General features: G+C 44.8%; 1 protein-coding gene across 1 annotated transcript; it reads left to right on the top strand.

Moving 5' to 3' along the window:
• Positions 1–8,420: 8,420 nt before the first annotated feature.
• On the top strand, positions 8,421–16,313 carry LOC136473605 (riboflavin biosynthesis protein PYRR, chloroplastic). The gene is made up of 9 exons (XM_066471257.1): positions 8,421–8,918; positions 9,342–9,476; positions 10,125–10,224; positions 10,329–10,454; positions 10,536–10,849; positions 11,353–11,472; positions 11,951–12,196; positions 12,351–12,476; positions 15,503–16,313. Exons 1-9 carry the CDS (start codon positions 8,481–8,483, stop codon positions 15,761–15,763), a joined length of 1,866 nt encoding a protein of 621 aa, XP_066327354.1. The 5' UTR covers positions 8,421–8,480; the 3' UTR covers positions 15,764–16,313.
• The last annotated feature ends 4,144 nt before the right edge of the window (positions 16,314–20,457 follow it).

Consider the following 20,457-nt stretch of genomic DNA (forward strand, 5'->3'; position numbering starts at 1 on the left):
CACTTGTAGGGGACCGTGATGCCTAAGAGAGGGGGGTGAATGAGGCAACTTAAAAGTCCAACTCTAAACTATGGCCTTTTTTCTGACCTTAGCAAAACCTATGCAAAAGATAAACTATCTTAATGTGCAACTATGATTTTGCTAGGTGTGTTGCTATCAATACCACAAAAGGAGTAATACAAACAATGTAAATGTGGAAGCTAAAGAGCAAGGTAGAGATATGCAAACTCCCGTCGATGACTCTGGTATTTTTATCGAGGTATCGAGAAGCGCGCAAGCTTCCCCCTAGTCCTCATTGGAGCCCCTCGCAAGGGCCAAGCTCCCGGTCGGGTAACTCCATGGATTGCCTCGGGCCTTTCCCACGCACAAGTGGGTCTCTGGTGTGCCTTCCGGCAAGCCTCTCCCAGACCGCTCTCTGTCATCTTTACTATCAAGCTTCCGATCGAACCGTCGCGGGCCTTGTTCCCATTGGTATACGGTGGTGGCCACACCACAAACGTGGTTGGTGTGATCTCGCAAGACTACAAGCCCCTCTGATGTACCACAATGTTGCGTGCAAGCACCGAGTAGTAAGAGATATGCAAACCTCACTAAACACTAGGCCTAAACCTAGAGCAAGCGCATAAGCAGTGGTCTAATCAACCTAAGCACTTCGCAAAGCACCTACGCTAATCACCTAATAAATCACTAAGCACTATACAAGTAGAGATCACTAAAATGGTGTATCAACACCCTTGGTATGTTTCCTCAACTCCACTACTTCTCAAATGGCCGATTGGAGGTCTATTTATAAGCCCCACTAAGAAAGTAGCCGTTGGAGGCGAAACCTAGCTTTCTGCTACTGATCGGACGCTGCTTTCGTCCCGGACGCGTCCGGTCGTCCTGACCATTGGAGCGTGTGCGTTGATCGGACTCTGCTCTGAGTCCAGTCACTGTTGATCGAACGCGTTCGGTCATGCTGGAGCCACTCTGGAACATCTCTGGACTCGATCGGACACTGTAGTTCCTGGGTCCAGTCGTCTAGTGCCGCTGCGTTCGATCACGCTAAAAAATTACCATGATGATGAACAGTGCCATCGGTGTGTCTGGTCACATGTTTTCTTCAGCGTCCGATCACCTACTAACGCTTGTCGCAGTCTCAAACTGCCGATCGGACGTGTTCGGTCGCTATAAGGGCCACGTCCAGTCACCTCTACCGAGCTCATTTCTTCACGATCTTGCGTCTGGCTTGGTTTCCATCTTTGTGCTAGGACTATGCTTGATATCTTGGGTCTTCTCTTATGCTCCTAGGGTCTTACTTAAGGTGTTGATCATCGAATTATCATGTCGCCTTTGTCCAAGTCACGTCTTGCACCCTATTGAACTACAAAATAAACACTTGCAAATTCATTAGTCCAATTTGGTTGTGTTGGTCATCAAGCACCAAAATCCAAAGTAAATGGCCCTAGGGTCCATTTTCCTTACAGAGGACTAGGAGGAAGCTTGCACGCTTCTTGATACCTCGGTAAAAATACCAGAGTCGTCGACAGGAGTTTGCATATCTCTACCTTCCTCTTTAGCTTCCACATTTACATTGCAATCTTATTTTGTGCTTTACTTTTGTAGCTTAGTGATAGGCTAGTTGATAGGTTTGGAACCTAGGTTGCATAACTCCTTTTTATGGTAGAGATAGCAATACACTAGCTAAATCGTAGTTGCACATTTAGATTACTTTCTTGCATAGGTTTTGACTAGGTAGAAAAAGAGGCCATAGTTTAGAGTTAGAGTTTTAAGTTGCCTAATTCACCCCCCCTCTTAGGCGTCAGGTCCCTTACAAGTGGTATCAGTGTAGGTTGGCTCAATTTGGACCTTGGGCTTCACCGTCGTTGAGCCGACGCTATTTAGAGTGATTGGGATGGATACCTCTAGTCCTCCGCACTTTGACGACACTAACTTCCCCTACTATAAAGCTAGAATGGCTTGTCACCTTGAGGCGGTAGATTTGGGTGTTTGAAGAGCTACTCGTGATGGGACGAAACCCATTATGAATCCTGATAAACCCACAAAGAGTAAAGAAAAAGAAATTCATTTCAATGCTAGAGCTAAAAATTGCTTGTTTGAATCTTTTAGCATGGATGTGTTTAACCAAGTGTTCACTTTAAATACAACACATGAAATTTGGTTAAATCTCCAAGAGCTCCATGACGGCACAACTAATGTCCATGAGCAAAAATATTGTCTAGCTAAATAAAATTATGATTCCTTTAAAATGAATGATGATGAGCTTGTTCATGATATGTATTCTCATTTGAATCTAATTATTAATGAGCTCCATTCAATAGGATTAACAAAGCTAGATGATGCGGACATTGTGAGGAAGATCATCTTCGTGCTACCACAAAAGAAATATGCAAGCATCATCACCATCCTTCACAACATGGAGGACTTGAGCACCATAACCCCGGCCATAGTCATTGGCAAGATAGTGGCATTTGAAATGTCATGGAAGATGGGTCAAGAAGAAGCCTCGTCATTAAGCAAAGGCAAAGCTCTCGCATGTAGTGAGAAAAAGAAGATGAAAGGCAAGCAAGTTGAGACAAGCTCAAGCTCAAGCTCCTCAAGTGAAGAAGAAGAAGAAGATGATGATGATGATGAAGATTTAATGGCTAGAGGGGGGGTGAATAGCCTATTAAAAATTTCTACAACAACACTAAGACAAATAATTAGTCAATAAGATGGCAAAGGGAATTTTGAGCTAGCACTATACTTGGGGTTGCAAGCCACCTACCCAATTCTATTTTCTCTGATCTCTAGTATATCACAACAAAGCTATGTCACTAATATACACCTAGGTGATCAACCTAGTGAGAGTAATACAATTAAATGATAGACTATCAAGTCTTAACTAACACAAGCTCTATCTAAGTGAATGTATAATGAAATACAAGAGAGTGGTAGAGAGGTATACCGCCGTGGCAAGTGACCAATGAGTGAATACCAATGGATACCAAGAAGACAATCAAGACACAATGATTTTTCCTCTGAGGTTTACTTGCTTGCCGGCAAGCTAGTTTCCATTGTGGCGATTCACTCACTTGGAGGTTCACACGCTAATTGGCATCACACGCCAAACCCTTAATAGGGTGCCGCACAACCAACACAAGATGAGGATCACACAAGACATGAGCAATTTACTAGAGTACCTTTTGGCTCTCCGCCGGGGAAAGGTCAAGAACCCCTCACAATCACCACGATCGAAGCCAGAGACATTCACCAACCTCCGCTTAATGATCCTCATTGCTCCAAGCCATCTAAGTGGTAGCAACCACCAAGAGTAACAAGCCAAACTCGCAGCGAAACATGAATACCAAGTGCCTCTAGATACAAACACTTAAGCAATGCACTTGGATTCTCTCCCAATCTTACAAAGATGATGAATCAAAGATGGAGATGAGTGGGAGGGCTTTGGCTAAGCTCACATGGTTGCTATGTCAATACAAATGGTCAAGAGAGTGAGCTAGAGCTAGCCAAACAATATTTATAGACACCCCCAAACAATAGAGCCGTTGGCTCAATTATTGGGCTTGCGGGACGACCAAACGCGTAGGTCGTGTGCACTAGACACGTCCGGTCGCTGTGTCTGGTCGCTGTCTGATCGCCACATGTTCCTTTCAAATTGTTTAGCCATTGGCGCCCAATGGCTATCTCTGTGCACAGTAATACTATGTGATCGGACGCGCTGTTAGAAAATGACCGGACGTGGGAGATGCAGCGTCTGATCGAGTCCAGAGAGCTCCCAGAGACGCTCTGGGCCGACCGGACGCGTCCGGTCACACCGAACCGGACGCTCCCAGCGTCTGATCAATTATTGCGCTGAAAACCGAGGACTTGCTGGTTCACACCGGACGCGTCCGGTCGCTCTCTGCAATCATGCTTTGGGCTATATCACTTTGACCTAACACTAAACAGTAACTCATCAGTGTCCGGCCACTCCACTGAGCCAGAGTCCGGTCACCTCAGCAACTCTGCCCGCGCCTAGCCAGAATACCGAACACGTCCGGTATCGATATCGGACGTGTTCGGTCACGTCAGGAACACTGCCGCTGAGATAGTACTGGACACGTCCGGTACTCATGTCGGACGCGTCCGGTCACCCTGTGACCAGCGTATTCAACTCCTTTTCAACTCTATCTTCTTTACCCTTGCTCAAATGTGCCAACCACCAAGTGTATCACCTTGTGCACATGTGTTAGCATATTTTCACAAATGTTTTCAAGGGTGTTAGCACTCCACTAGATCCTAAATGCATATGCAATGAGTTAGTGCATCTAGTGGCACTTTGATAACCGCATTTTGATATGAGTTTCACCTCTCTTAATAGTACGACTATCGATCCTAAACGTGATCACACTCGCTAATTGTCTCGATCACTAAACCAAAAAGCTCCTATCAATTTCACCTTTGCCTTGAGCTTTTTATTTTTCTTTCTTCTTTACCAAGTCGAAGCATTTGATCGTCACCATGCCATCACCATCATCATGTCATGATCTTTATTTGCTTCATCACTTGGAGTAGTGCTACCTATCTCATAATCACTTTGATAAACTAGGTTAGCACTTAGGGTTTCATCAATTCACCAAAACCAAACTAGAGCTTTCAATAGTGCTTAGTGATTTATTAGTTGATTAGCGTAGGTGCTTTGCGAAGTGCTTAGGTTGATTAGACCACCGCTTATGCGCTTGCTTTAGGTTTATGCCTAGTGTTTAGTGAGGTTTGCACACCTCTTACCACTCGGTGCTTGCGCGCACCATTGTTGTACATTGGAGGGGATTGTAATCTTGTGAGATCAAACCAACCGCGTTTTGTGGTGTGGCTGCTACCATGTACCGAAGGGAACAAGGCTCGCGGCGGTTCAGCCGGAAGCTTGATAGTGAAGACGGCAGGGAGCGGTCCAGGAGAGGCTTGCTGAAAGGCACACCAGAGACCAACTTGCGCGTGGGGAAGACCTAGGGCTATCCATGGAGTTACCCCGACCGGGAGCTTGGCCCTTGCGAGGGATTCTTTGTAAGGGGCTCCAACGAGGACTAGGGGGAAGCTTGCGCGCTTCTCGATACCTCAGTAAAAATATCGGAGTCATCGACGGAAGTTTGCACATCTCTACCTTACTCTTTAGCTTCTGCATTTACATTGCAATCTTGGTTTGTGCTTTACTTTCCTAGCTTAGTGATAGGCTAGTTGATAGGTTTGGAACCTAGGTTGCATAACTCCTTTTTACGGTAGAGATAGCAACACACTAGCAAAACCATAGTTGCACATTTAGATTTCTTTCTTGCATAGGTTTTGACTAGGTAGAAAAAGAGGCCATAGTTTGGAGTTAGAGTTTTAAGTTGCCGAAGTCACCCCCCTCTTAGGCATCACGATCCCTTACAAATAGCATTGAGTTCATGCACTGCCCTTGTGCCCTCATCATCCTGCTCCTCCCTACATCCTCCATCCCTCCCGCATTCTCCTCATATGGTTACCTCAAAAACTAAAGGACTGAACATGCGACCAGAGGAAGGGTGATGATGAATGATTATCAACGGAATTGTGCTTTGGCGGGTCCTTGAGAAGAATTTTTATTGGCGCTCATTCAACCCTGTCTCTCTAGATTACGAGGGTGTAGGCACGGTGCATGAGCTCAATGCCTTCGAGGAGTATCATGAGGTGGAGTAGGAGACATGACACTACTACGGAAGCAATTTCCCCAGGTGATCAAATTTGGTTTCTAGAGACGTGCAGGGAGCCTGCTTCCGAATTAATGCCTGTGTAAATCGATATTTGTGGAGGCGATCAAGTGCCCATCTCTGAAAATATATTAAAAAACAAAGAAAATAGTTGTTGAGCCTATCGGCCGGGCCCGTCAAGCCCATCTTCGAGGCACCGCCGTCCACCCGCCAGCTTCGCATGCCGACGACGGAGGTGCCGGATCCGCCCTGCGCGTGGGCGCCATGGGTGGTGGAGCCACCCGGCGCCCCGCCGCCATGGGTGCTAGGTCTGCCCTGCGCGCCACCATGGGTGCTGGATCCGCCCCACACTCGGCCATCATGGCTGCTAGATCCACCCCTGCGCGCGCCCATCGTGGGTGTTGGAGCCTCTCCGCGACCGCTGGGGGAGGTGCATCCGCCCTGCACATAGCCGCCGGGGGAGGTGCATCCACCACGCATGTCACCGCCGTAGGTGGTGGATTCGCCCCACATGCCACCGTTGATAGGATCTAGATGACTAGAGGTGGTAAATAGCCTATAAAAATTTTCGTACAAACTTCACAAACACTAGTGCGAAGGGATTAGTAAAATAAGAAATCCTAATAGCGTCTACTTGCACGGGCAAGTCTTCTACTCAATTTTGGAAGCTTTGTCTTCTAATTGTAATCATAAGCACCACTCAAAAAGACTACAACTACTACTACAAACTCTAGCTAGTTACCGCAATTACCACACAAGCAAGATATAAATGTAAATGCGAAAGTGTGAGTAGTAGGCAAACCAAACAGGACAAGAGATGACACAAGATATATCTCTGAGGTTTGGTTGTTTGCGGCAATCTACGTCCTCGTTATGGCAGAGTCCTCGTTTGCCAGCAAACTCACTTTTAAAAAATTCATGTGAAAATGATGAATTTTATATGTAGGTGCACTAAAAGATAAAATTTCTAGATTTTTGTCCTTTAGTGCACATTAATTTACTATTTTCTTTTGTTTTTTTTTTTAAAAATGAGTTTGCATCTTAACTTTTGTAGTGAGTACATATTTACATATAAAATTATGGATGTGTTCAATTTTAGATTTTTTAACAACCGAAATACATTATCTAAATTAATTTCTATGTTTTCTCGTAGTAGATGGTTTACACTACATATTTTTACATATTTTTGCCATGTAAGAGCATCTCCAACCGTATCTAAAAAATACTCTCCAAAAATAGGTTTTCTAACCTTTGTAAAATATATTGGAAGATATATAAAAGCTATAACTCCAATTTCCAAAATCTCGTGTAAGGTAATTTTACATCAGGAATTCTAAACTATATCTAAATCACACTTACCATTTTTATATTTTATTTTCTCTTTTGTACATTTGCATCAGAAACCTTGTCTTACTTTTTTTTTCTTCCCCATGTCCTTCCACCTTAGATTGGGGCGACGATACGTGCTGTGGTTTTTTCTAAGTGACAAAAGATTAGGAGGTCGGTTTGGTAGTTGTTGGAGATGTGTTTTTTTTAATCTTGCCAAAATTTCTAGACTGGAGGAACCCTTTCCATGCCAAACTCTTGGGGTGCCTGGAAGGTCTGAGACTGGTAGCATCGCTGGGGATAGTGCAAATGGAGCAACTCCAACAGAAGAGCTATCCATGTTGTATAATCTATATTTGACTATTTTAGAAAAAAAAGGAGAGAGTCCAACGGCTATTATATCTGACTTTCTAAAATAGCAAGTCATGTACCCCGGAATTCTCGTATGCTAGATATAGCTTGCATGTGCCGTTAGCCATTCACCTCACCCTATTGAAAAGGCTGTTGGAATTTTCTGTTTTTTACTGGGATTTCTATTTTAAAGATCGGCTAAATCTTGAATTTAGCCATCAATTTTTACCAATTCTATTGAAGTTGCTCTAGAGACAGATACACTCACAGTGAATAATGCACCGGAGGGCGATGACTACAGATTGTCCCCGATGGGTGGGGTGGGGCGTGGGGGTGGGGGTGTGGGTGGGGGGGGGGGGGGGGTTGTGCTGATCGCTGAAGCCAAGCAGTTGATGGCGTCTGAATTTGTTTTATGTAAATTTAACTTTTGTCCCCGAGTTTGTAATAAGCTGGCTCATGAAACTAGCAGCTATCGGTTAAGGGCCTCTCTGTACCGCTCCCGCGGCTCCGGCTCCGCCTGAAAAACACTGTGCATGGACACGTAGCAACGATGTACATTGGAGCTGGTTTTTCTCTTTCCACCTTTTCGTCCTCACTGTAGCGCGCGCACTGTTTATGGAGCCGGTGAAGCTCGAATTTCTGGCTCCTCCGGCTCTGATTCTGCCACGCTACAGTGCATAAAACAGTGTGGGAGCCGAAGCACCTCGGAGCAGTACCAAAGAGACCCTGAGTTGCCCAATAGCTCTCATGCTACCTGGGATGATGTACCTCAGATTCGGCTGGGGCTGAATAGTAAATGAAAGCTCTGAGCTTGTTCAGCTGGCTTTAAGCCGACCGGCTGGCTGGTTCTGGCCCTCACAAAATTACTGTTCACGTCTTGCCAGAACAGTATTTTTCTCTCACAACAATTAGTCGGAACAGTATTTTTCAGTGCTGCCGAACAAGCCCTCTGTTAAAAAAAAAAAAAAATTCTGAATCGGAAACTCTTTTGCTACCCTTGGAGATGCTCCAGTCCCATCCGCTCCAACCTGGCAAAACGCCACCACTTCAGGCTCAGCCGGCCAGCCGCAGCCCACCGCACCCGCACTCCCGCAGAACATGCCGCCGCCGCAGCTGCTGCTCGGCGGCGCCGCGCCCGCTCCGGCGCGAGCGGCCCCATCCTTGCTCCACCTCCTTCTCGACACGCGCCACCGCGTCCGCACCGCACGTGCCGCCTCCTCCGTGCCCGCCTCTCACTCCTCGCACGCGAACGACGCCCTTCTCCTTCGCCGTGCCGCCGATGTGGCCGACCGCTCCGCGGGACTCACCTCCCCGCACCCCAACTTCGGGTGCGTCATCGCGCGGCCCCAGCTCAATACCGACAGCGACGAATCCTGGGTGGTCGGCGAGGGGTTCCTCTACGCGCAGGGGACGTCCTGCGCCGAGCTCCTCGCCGCACAGGAGGCCGGTGAACACGCGCGCGGCGGCACGGCATACCTCAACCTCGAGCCTGGGGACTGCTTTGGGGACAACACAGCCGTCGGATCCCTCGTCCAGGTGCTCGATGGAATTGCCTTTCCTATATTAGCTCCCATATGTTTCTCCGAGTTTGATATTTATAAAATGCACTTCAGACTCCCTCAGTTTTCAGATGTCATGAAACCAATTGGGCTAATATTGTAGCACCTGGGTCAGGGTCCTATACATAGTGAGACTTTCGGGGGGTTTAAACCATATTGTTAATCATTAATCATCAGGAGATGAATGGACAATCAACGATGTATGCTCTTGTCCCAGCACCTAATCAACAATCTGTCTTGTGGACTAGTCTCTGTCACCAAACATGGTTGTGAGGTTTTATTTGGTCCTGGTGCATTTGTCCATATGAACCCTGTTGCAATACACTTAGTCTAACAAACTGGCATTAACTTGACGAGTTGTCCTCATTGTATATAAACAGTTTGCTAATAATTTTAGTAGGCAGGAATTACAAGAGTTGTGGTGGGTCTTAGACATCCCTTGAAGCACTTGAGAGGGAAGGCAATTCAAGAATTACGAAGCGAAGGCATTCAAGTTGATGTTGTGGGGGAGGATCTGCAGAGTAAACTGTTTGAGGTGACTCTTTGCTTATACTTTTTTTAATGTTTGATTTCTATTAGTGTACATTGTTGATACGATTTTGCATCTTTGCAACTGTGCATTTTTTAATCATGCCTGTCACCTGACTTCCTGAACTCAAAGTTGTGATCTTGTAAATTTGGCACTAGCGGGATGACATGAAAAAATAAAGTCTGTAGGTTTACTATGGCACGAGAACAAAATTATGAAAACATCTATTGATTTTGTCAGAGTTTAGTTTAGAAGTTCAAGTTCAATGAAGACACGATCATTGGATTTATTTTCTCTAGGAATTGAGTAATTTGGATGTGACATATGTCATTGATGTAACAAGGAAAAAAAACAACATGACCATTTTACATGCTGACAACTAAGAGTATAACTATTACTAGCAACTATTATAGGGATTTTTTTTAAGAATACCATTTTTTGTGTGTGTGGTACTCTAATAAGTAGGTCAGAAGAATATATGCACTATTGGCCTATTTGCTTCCTACCCTCCCAGGCAGATGGATTCCCAGGTGATTGAAATCGGATACCTGGGGATGCATGGTGAGCCAGGCAATCTTGCCTGGGCTTGAAATAAACACGCCATATGTCCTTGAATTTTACCAGTTTGTTAACTTTTTAAGTTGTTGACTGTAGGAAGCTCTGAAGTCATGCCTCACTGTAAATGCTCCATTGCTTTACAGAGCTGCCTTTCATGTCCCTTTCTCCGTCCTGAAGTATGCTATGACTGCAGATGGTGAGATATATGTTATTCCGCTTGTCAATATTAGTTGGGGTAATTATTAATATACACAAATGATTTATAACCTTCAGAGGATTTTGACTTTCAATAATATGCAGGAAAAATAGCAGCAAGTAGTGGACATGCTTCTTGGATAAGTGGCAAAGCATCGAGAGGGCGTGTATTTGAATTGCGTGGCAGAAGTGACGCTGTTATTGTTGGTGGAAATACAGTGCGTTTTGACGGTGCGACAACATAATGCAATATTCTATTAACTGTAGCTAATGGTGTTTGTTCAAAACTAATATCTTTTGGTTGTATTATAGATCCTCGATTAACTGCAAGGCATGTTAAGGGGCATGTTCCAGTGCGTATAGTGATGTCACAGTCTCTTAACCTTCCAGACAAAGCAAATTTATGGAATGTTAACGATGCCTATACAATTGTTGCAACTCAGAGAGGTGCTCGGCGAGATTTTCAAAAGAAGCTTGCTATGAAGGGTGTTGAAGTAGTAGAGTTTGACATGCTGAATCCAAGAAATGTTATGTCATATTGCTATGATCGTGGTTATCTTGCTGTATTATGGGAATGTGGTGGGACACTAGCTGCTTCTGCTATATCTGCGAGTGTTATCCATAAGGTGAATTTTTTTTGCAAGATTGTCTATGACATCATGTGTGTTCATTTGCTGCATTTAAGTTAGCTGTATCCTGGTTTTAATTTTATTTATAGTTCATAAGTAGCAACTTAGTGGAATGAACATGAAACTAGACAAGCCATATATGTTTGGATGGATAGAATGTATAGGTTCCTTTTCATTTACATCTTATGGTATCTACATATCACATGTGAATGTCAGAGGAGTCATGAACAACATCCAGTTCACTTTTATTATTTATTGGTTGTCTTACATTTTTTTTAAGATCCTCCATGTCATCATGTGTTTGTTATGTAGTAGAATTGTATATGAACTCATAACTTACAATCGCTATTAGAGATGTGTATAGTATATCATGTTACTTGTACTCCAAGTTATACTTAACTATGTTGTTCGCAAAAAAAAAAAAGTTATACTTGACTATGAAAGCCACCCCCCCTAATTGGGTGTGAGGTGTTCCCTAATTCTCTTGCATCATTTGACAGGTCTATGCATTCTGGGCTCCCAAAATAATTGGGGGATTAAATGCACCAACGCCAGTTGGTGAACTAGGGATGAATCAAATGACTCAGGCGATAAATTTAATTGATGTCTCGTACGAGCAGGTCAACTATTTTTCAAGTTCAGATACATCTATATGCATATCAATGAAACTAAAATAATTGATACATTGAACTCCTGTTAATAGGCATTTCGTTTTGCATATGTTCCTTTGTATCTATGTTTTGTATCTTTTTTTTTTGAAAACGCAGGAGAGCTGCGTTTCATTGTATTATATGGATGAAAAAAAAACGGGAGAGCTGCGTTCCTTTCTATCTATGTTTTGTATCAGTGTCCCATGTTTTTCTTAATACAATTTAACAATCCTCATGTTCTTGTCCAGTTTTAGTAACCTCTTCTACAGTTCTACTGCTGTTTCCTTTAAGTTATATCTAAGTTATTTATACTGGATATCTAAGTAAATCGTGCAATGCTATGGACATATTTATGCTTTTTGCCACTAGTTCATAACTGTTACATATTTTTTCTCCCTATAAATGTGCAGATCTTTTTGACTGAAAACTGTGGGGTATAAATGTGCAGATTGACAGGGACATGCTCATGAGTGGATTCATCGAACCCATTCCTGATCTTTCACCTGTTATACCATCCGTGGAAGAAATACCTTCCGTTGATCCAGAAGTATCTCCATATGAAGCAAATATTATTTCCTTTTATAAGACATGGGATATTTTTGGGGCTTTCTCAAACTTTTCTCCTCATCCAATTCACATGCCTGATGAAAATGGAGATTATTTCACATGGCCAACAGTGGAACACTATTACCAGGTTTGTCTTCTGTTCATGGCTGCTCCATTTGTGAAATTCCGCGTTGCTATGGATAGGGATTCTATCATAATGTGCCAACATGTGTTCCATTTTCTTAATAACCGTGTAACATCATTATTCACACTGTCTATAAGCTCATAACTCTTTCTTTCAGGCTCACAAGTTTGTTGATGTTGACAATCCTCAAGCAAGAGACATTGTTCAAGAAATAAAGCTAGCAAAGAGTCCTGAAGAGGCTGCTAGAATAGGAAGGACCTGGCAAAAAGGGTTCCCTGAACTGGTATGTCTGATTATTGTATTTCGGCCTGTTCAATGGCGGTTTAGTACGGGTTTGGGCAGTTTCCTAAACCAAACTGTATGCTTACGGGTTAGATGGGTTGGATTGCCGGTGCATGCGGATTGAAACCGGAGATAGAGGAGGTTGTCCCTGGCACTAGCGAGGTGCTCCCCATCCCTAGCACCAGCAAATCCCTGCGCAACCATGTCTATAGCTGGCCACTGAGGATGACGATGACCCCGTGGCCACTTGCAGTCCAAGAACCCGCCGACCACATGGAGATCCTTGCCGCACCGCCCTACATTGTGCGTGCCTCACCGCCATTGAACAGGTACCACCGCTGCTCCTGCTCGCCGCCCACACGTCTGAGGTGGACTTGGGCGCGCGGTTCGTCGAGGTTGACAGCCTTTAGAGCCTTCCCAGGCCCTTCCACCGCCATCCCCTCTGCCTTCTCCTTGGCCTCAACGTCGTGCAGTGCATAGAACGTCGCCATCAGGAGAGTGGCCTCATCATCATCATCAGCCTACGCCAGATGAGTCTCAGCCTTCTTCTCCTGCTTGCGATTTGGGCACTCCTTTGCCCAATGGCCCGTCTTCCCGCAGCGCCGCCAGGCGTTGGGGTCGACCTTCTTCTTCTTCGAAGAAGCCTTGCCGTGGCGCTTGCCATCGCCACCGCGGCTGGAGGAGGCTTCTCCGGACTTTTTCTCCTTCATCCGGGTAGCCCACTTCTCTTCTGTCAGTAGCAGCTTGCCGATGTCCGTCGTTGTTTTGGCTTGCTCCATGCGCTCGTTCACCATCCGCAGACGACCTGTCATTTCCTCAATGGTGAGGGTAGACAAGTCCAACATCGTCTCTATGGAGAGAGCAATCTGGATGTACTTCGCCGGCACGGAGTGGAGGTACTTGGAGTCCGCTTCTTCTTCGTCGATGGTGATGCCGTGGCTCCTCAGTTTGCTGATGAGCGTCTGCAGGCGGAGGGAGAAGTCCTCCACCGATTCACCATCTTTGAACTTGAGGTTGGCGTACTCCTGTTTCAGCAGCTGGGCCGTCGCCTTCTTTGCGCGGTTAGAACCAATGCGCATCGCCGCAATGGCCTCCCACGCCTCCTTAGCAGAGCTCTTCGCCCCCAACGGCTCCCTGTACTTTGCTGGCACAGCAGCGAGGATGGCTTCCAACGCTGACATGTCGTCTTTTTCGTTGTCGGTGCCCTTGTCAGTGGCATTCCAGAGCCGTCGGGCTCTGAGTTTGACCTTCATGGTCACCGCCCATTCGTCATAGTTGGTGCGAGTCAGCGTCGGCCAACTGGTGCCGCTGACCTCCCGCACCGTGCGCACAACGACCTTCTGTCGTGGCTGGACAGCTACAACAGTGCCGCTGCTGTCACCCATCTCCAAACCGTCCGTCATCGTCAGCGGTTAGTCCGGCGACGGCGCTTGTACGGCTCTGATACCACTTGTTGATCCCTGGCTGTCCTGCACAGGTAAGCAACTAGCTTACCAGCACACACACTCACTCACTATGGCTAGAGGTAGAAGAAGAGATTGACAACAGCGCACACACACTCAGCACAAGCACCAGCGTTAGCCGAAGCCTTGCCCTTTAGTTTGTGGCAATTGAACTAAGTATTCCATTGCCCTTTGGATGAAATATATACAACTCTAGCTGTACCTCTACCAGGTACATAGTTGTTGGCCAATTACCTACTCCTGAGTACAAGAGTATACCAACTACCTACTCCTAAGGTACAGGGTACACCAACTACCTATTCCTAAGGTACAGAGTATATCAACTACTCCTAGCAGTACAAAGCTTACATCAGCCCACTACCAAGATATGATTGATGTAATAGCTACCAACTAATGTACTAGAGGTGGCCTATTATAATACTGCTACAGCTACAGGAACTGGTCGCTAGAGCCGATCAGTCCCCAACTCCCAACAGGGAGTGGTCGGCCGAACCGACCAGTCTCCAACCAAGGAGAGAATGGGGAGCAGCAGATTATGTCTAACACGCACGAGGTCATGAGGACCCACAATGTTGCTTTCGCGTCGTGGCCTGTCGCGCCGATGCTGCAGTTCTGGGGTGCGGACAGGGTCTGCGCTCTCGATCTCTTCAGCACCCGCTGCGTCCACTCCTTCCACGCCGTGCGCGATGACTAGCTCGGAAGCTGCCTCCATGCCATCGTAGCAGCAGGGGTGCTAGTGAACCTTGACTCCGTTGTCGGGGAGGTGGCCAGCGGCAGGCCCAGCAAGATAAGGGTCGCTGCCGCGGCATCGGTTGTCGATGATGGATCTGCTTATGGTTTGGCTGGTTCAAAGCATGGTTTTGCTCAACCCGTACGGAAGCCACAAACCCGGTTTCAACGGGCTGGTTTCAAGTGTTGCATGGGTTCGCATCAAACTGTGATCAGCCATAATTGTATTTCTATTTTAACTGATTGTAGCGGGAAGTGATGAAGGGACCTTGCTTACTGGTACCTAACAAAATATGTCATCACCCTTCTGATGAAAGATATTCTAGAAGAGGAACCTATGTATCTAGTATCATTTTCGGCACTTCCACTAATTTAGTATTTGTAAGAATTTTCAAGAGTCCTATAGCATAAGTACATGGTTGAAAGCTACAATGCATCCGACATGTCCATTATAGTTCCACCAAAATTTACTTATATAATGACTGTAGCATCCTTTCTATTTTCCTCAACCTCGCAGCAACAACTGAACTGCAACCACTTGGTAGCATAAGTGCAAAATAATTAGCCTGGGACTTCCCTTTTACATACTTTCCACTGTTCAAAGTTCGTGGTACTATGGATTGCCTGTTGCCAAACATCCCCGTGCTTTCTATTTACAGGGATTAGTTGTAGGGCCTTTAACTCAATATATGGCTACAATTACCTCTTTAAAATGATATGACCCATCAATTAATGGTAATTAGTACACTATATCAATAACAACTATATCTACTCCATATGCATACCTTATTTATTCTCGTTCTCACTTGATTTTCGAATTGCTTTTGTTTTTCAGGTAAGAACAGATTGGGAGACTACAAAAATAGATGTGATGTATAGAGCTATCAAATGCAAGTTTTCAACTTATCCCCATTTGACTAATATGTTGCTGTCAACTGCTGGCTCTGTTCTCGTTGAGGCATCGCCTCACGATTTATTTTGGGGCGGTGGGCGGGAGGGAGAAGGCCTGAATTACTTGGGTAGACTGTTGATGCAGTTGAGATCAGAGATTCTGGGGACGGTTCCAGCAAGCGCTGAAGTAGGGGAGGCAGATTGATTCGCAGGCGAGCAAATCTTATTTAGGAGAAGTGTTGATTGCAAGATCAGACATTAAGGTCTGGCTGGGCCCTGATTGCTAGTTGCTACAGTGGATGCTGCTAGTGAAAGGGAGCGCAAATGAGATTGGTTAAATTATTTATATGCCTGAAGAACATACCATGGGCTCTGCTCTGTTGTCAAACAATTTCATCGGGCCATCGGGGTATAGGAAACACAAAGGAGAAACACCAACAGTCATGTATAAAGTGTGGTAGATGAATGTGTTTGATAAGGTGATACAATGACTGATAGATTGGGCCAGCAGTAGGTGAAGTGCATGTTCTGTAATACCTGTTTAAAGTGTTCCAGCTTGGCTTTGCCAGATACATAGCTTTTACTATGCACTTAGATATATACCACGTCTAGATACATAGTAAAAGCAATGTATCGAAAAAACCAAAATGCCTTATAATTTAGAACAGAGAAAGTAAAAAGGAGGGTGGATTATTTAATAATAGGTGTTGAATAAGTGAACAATCATTGTTTAGTTTTTTCTTTCCCTCCCCTTGTAGTATCATTTTATCCTTTTGCCAAGACCGTTGTGCCTCATCATGTCATTGATTTCCCTTCATGTGCATCCGTTCCCGTTAGCCATATTAGTAAATTGTTTGTCATAGTTCAGTCCCATGACTGCATCAAAACTCTGGATCGTCCAAGAATTGTTTTTTTTTTCTGAAAGCCTCAAGAATTGGTTTTTGTCCACGCAAAAGTTGTATTCTAGTCCCCTAAAGCATTTAATGATGAAAACTATTTCAATGGACCTGTTCGCTTGAACTTATCAGCCGGCTTATCAGCTATAATCTATAATACTTTTCTCTCACAACAAAATAGCTTTAGCCGGCTTTAATACCAGCTGAACAGACCCTTTAAGTGCTAAACAGAAGGGATGATGTAACACCCCAGTGTTAAGCTTTACATTTGGCACCTGTATTTCATGAGCACAAGCATTATCCAAGCATTCATGAACACGAGCGTATGAAATTTCATTTCATTTTTATACATTATTACATGAAATATTGATATATATATATATGCTTATGCTTGTAATCATATGTGACCAATGTATAAAAATGGTTGTGAGGTCATGAAAACACCTTAGATACATCTAGGATGATAAATGGAACAATGTTTGTATTCATGACATATGCCAATTTTGCTTCTAAGTGTTGGTTTCATTTGAAATGTCATTTTCATGATACTAGTTTGACCAAAGTTGAACAGTAGCTTAGAGTGTTTGCATGGATGTGTGATCTAAATAAAAGTTGTAGTTCTTGTCATGGGTAACAAACTTTATTTAAGGGTCATGAGCTAATTCAGTGTCTAACATGGTCAAATAGAGCTCATAAGTATCAACAAAATGCTATTTTGTGACAAGAAATTTTCTAAGTGTTGAAACTGTTTTCAGTTTCAAAGTATCTCACTTTGGAGCAATGTAGTTTGTAAACCATTGAGAATTAGATGATGGTTCTTAAAGCAAAGTTGGAGATCTCACGTAGCTCTACACTTGTTATTAAGGAAGTTTTTGCTAAATCGCCATAGATTAGGAGTTATAGAATTGCTAAGTCACGCTGTCAGACGTCTGTTGCCGGCATGAAACCGGCCGAGGCAGCACGTATTGTGGCCGACCGGCCACATGCCGTGGCCACCGCGTGGCGGCAGCACGCCGGCGTCGGCCCGGCTGGTCGGGCCAGCAGGGGAAGATAGGAGAGGCGAAGCCGCCGCGCTCACTCACTCTCGCTCTCGCGCCCTCTCTCTGCCTCGCCTTCACCGCGCCCGTGCGAAACCGCAGCTCTGCCGTCGCTGCCGCACCTCCACCGAGCTCGTACGCAACCACCACCGCACCACCGTCCAATCCATCTCGCTCACAGCCCCGCCACCACCTCCTCCACCTTGCCGACCTGCTAGCACCACCATTCGAGCAAGGGTAAGGCCGCATTTCGCGTCGCCGTCGCCGCCATTGCCACGAAGCACCGCCGAGCTCCGAGCCCGCCATGGCCAGCCCTATCCATCGCTCCTCCCATCTATCTCTCTCTTGCTACATCATCGTCGTTGGTACTAGAAGCTATAGCCGTAGCTCGTTAAGCCGCTACCGCGTCACCGGTGCCGCAACACGAGCTGCACCGCCGTGAGCCGAGAGCGTCGCCGCCATGCCCGCACCGTGGCTGTGCATGCCTGATTCTATTTCTCACGCGCTTCTAGATGTTAGAGTTAGGTTAGAGCTAGGTCTAGCTCGAGGCAAGAGCCTAAGGTCAATGCCGGCCTTGTCGGAACATAACACTGCCGTTGCGTTCACGCTGCCTTGCCGCCATGCACGCGGCCAAGCTTCGCCGCCGCTTCACCATGGCTCGATCCACGCCGTAGAGCTCCGCTAGGGTTTGTAGATGCTGTAGACGCGCTCACCTGGCTATGCCGTCACCGGGGATGGCCAGAGCACCACAGCGCGTCGCCGCCATGCTCACCGGCAAGCTAGCTCTGGTGACCCTCCGAGCGAACCAAGGGTACCCGTAGGTGCGAAATAGGATGGGGAACATGTTGGTGCCGACCTCGTCGCCGGAGACCTCGCCATCGACGAGCTCTTCGCCGGTCAAGCCACAACTCTGTTTTGTGTCACTAACATGCGGGCCCCAGCTATTAGTCGGTTTTTGAATTTGTTTTCTGGATTTGTTTTCATAGATTTGAATTCAAATTTCAAAAATTCATATCTAGAGCTAGGAGTGTCCAAATAGGGTGAACCAAATTTTGTTGGTTTCGTCTTGAAGTGTACTATTTGATAAAAATATGAAATCTACTATTGAGGGTATTTTTCTAGGTGAATTAAATTGAACAAGATAAGTGCTTTTAAAACAATTTCTAGCTTGTAAATTGCATAACTTGAGCTAGGAAGGTGATAAAATTGTGATTCCAATTTTACTGGTCTTGTGTTGATATGTTCTAGCTAGAAAAAATATTAAACCTACAGTAAACAAACTTGAAATATGATCTTCCTATTTAATCTTAATTAATTGCTAGTTTCTAGTGAAATTAATTGGGGCAAGAATATATAACATATGATTATACAAATTTTTACACAGTATTGTCATGCTAGGAGAAAGTAAGAAAAATATTAAATCTATTGCTTGACACCTTTTACGTTGCTAAACTAGTTTTGCTAAAATAAGCCTATGTAACTAGTTATTTTTGTAGAGGTAGCTACATTTGTCTAAATGGCATGAAATTTGTACAGTGGACTATTAAAGTCATTTTTAGCCTACTATAATTTTATCAGAATTGATTAAGTACTAAAAATATTTATCCTTTAAATCACCTTATTATATAAGGAAATTGATAAATGAATATAAATAAATTAGTTATGTTTAACCATGATGTTTTCTATGGTGCTTGTGATGCATATGATCTGTTGATGTTATTAGTTAGGCTTAGAAGTATTTATTTATAGGCAACTAGTTAATTATTGCTTTATAATTCAACTAGATGGCTGCATGTATAGTTTTTGTTGTGGTAATAATTTCATGATGATAATGATCCTTTCTATGAAACTTATTAATAACAAAGTTGTTGATAACTTACTTATATACCTTGTGCTAAATTTTCATAGTCATAGGCCTTATTGTTTAAGAATTATGGCTGTTAGAAGTCTGCTGTCAGAAATACTTGCTCTCTAGACAGATCTGAAAGATTGAATTAGTTGACTTAGATAACTGCTGAATCACATTAAAATGATTAAAATAAAGTTCTAGGCAATTTCATAAGCTTTCCAGAATGTCCATAACCATATTATTTTGATGTGTATAACTCCAGCTATGGTCAAAATAAGTGGTTACTATCTTGTAGTCCAGAAACGATTTACATAAGTGTTTGTTTAAGTTACTAGAGAAGAGATGTGGGGGTACAACCCCGGATACCCATGACAAACTACATGGGCTGCGCTCCTAGGGGTGGTCCAGCCCACAAGACAAAGCCTTGTGGAGGACAGCGCTGTTCGGTGTGCCCCGCAAGACATCGGGAAGATATCCTGATGATACTACGAGATCTGTTAGGATACGTTCGATCCCATGATTCTAGTAATCTGTTATTACTTTCCGGTTATCTTCTAGATCTAACTGACTTATAACCCTACCCCCCAGACTATATAAGGCAGGCAGGGACCCCCTCCAAACACACGCAATATCATACGAAGCCAATACAATCCAACAGGCCACCAGGCGATATTATGTCGATAGTTGGCGCGCTAGGTAGGGGTATGCGTGCTGTTTCCATGTCGAACAAGATGGTATGTTTTGTAGGCTCTTCGTCCCTCCCACAGCCTAGCCAAATCTTCATGGTCGGATCGATCTCCTAGGTCATCAATGCTGATGGAGATGGAGAGCTCATCGAGCCGGTGCAGATCGATTCTACACTGATTACCCCGACACCTGTGACTGCAGATCTGATCTCAGAACCGCCTTCGAGGTCGTCTTCACTAATAATTCACCGCTCGCTTCCCCGCTACCCGAGGAGGCAGATCAACAACGATGATCTGATCACATCCATTGACCAGGTTAGCTAGAAGCTCACCGATTGTCTCTTAATCGCAGAATTGGCCTTGACCACTCTGGTTCAGCGTCAACCACCCTCCGATTTAGTTCTATCGGAAGCTGATCGGGAAACTCTAGG

Source organism: Miscanthus floridulus, chromosome 8, assembly GCF_019320115.1.
Source record: "Miscanthus floridulus cultivar M001 chromosome 8, ASM1932011v1, whole genome shotgun sequence".
Classification (NCBI taxonomy): domain Eukaryota; kingdom Viridiplantae; phylum Streptophyta; class Magnoliopsida; order Poales; family Poaceae; genus Miscanthus; species Miscanthus floridulus.

Excerpts from the sequence above, each read along its gene's own strand:
- LOC136473605 (XM_066471257.1), top strand. The coding sequence starts at position 8,481 with ATGCCGCCGCCGCAGCTGCTGCTCGGCGGCGCCGCGCCCGCTCCGGCG. Across the intron at positions 9,477-10,124 it reads TGCAGAGTAAACTGTTTGAG|GAAGCTCTGAAGTCATGCCT; the intron begins GTGACTCTTTGC and ends TGTTGACTGTAG. Across the intron at positions 10,225-10,328 it reads GTATGCTATGACTGCAGATG|GAAAAATAGCAGCAAGTAGT; the intron begins GTGAGATATATG and ends AATAATATGCAG.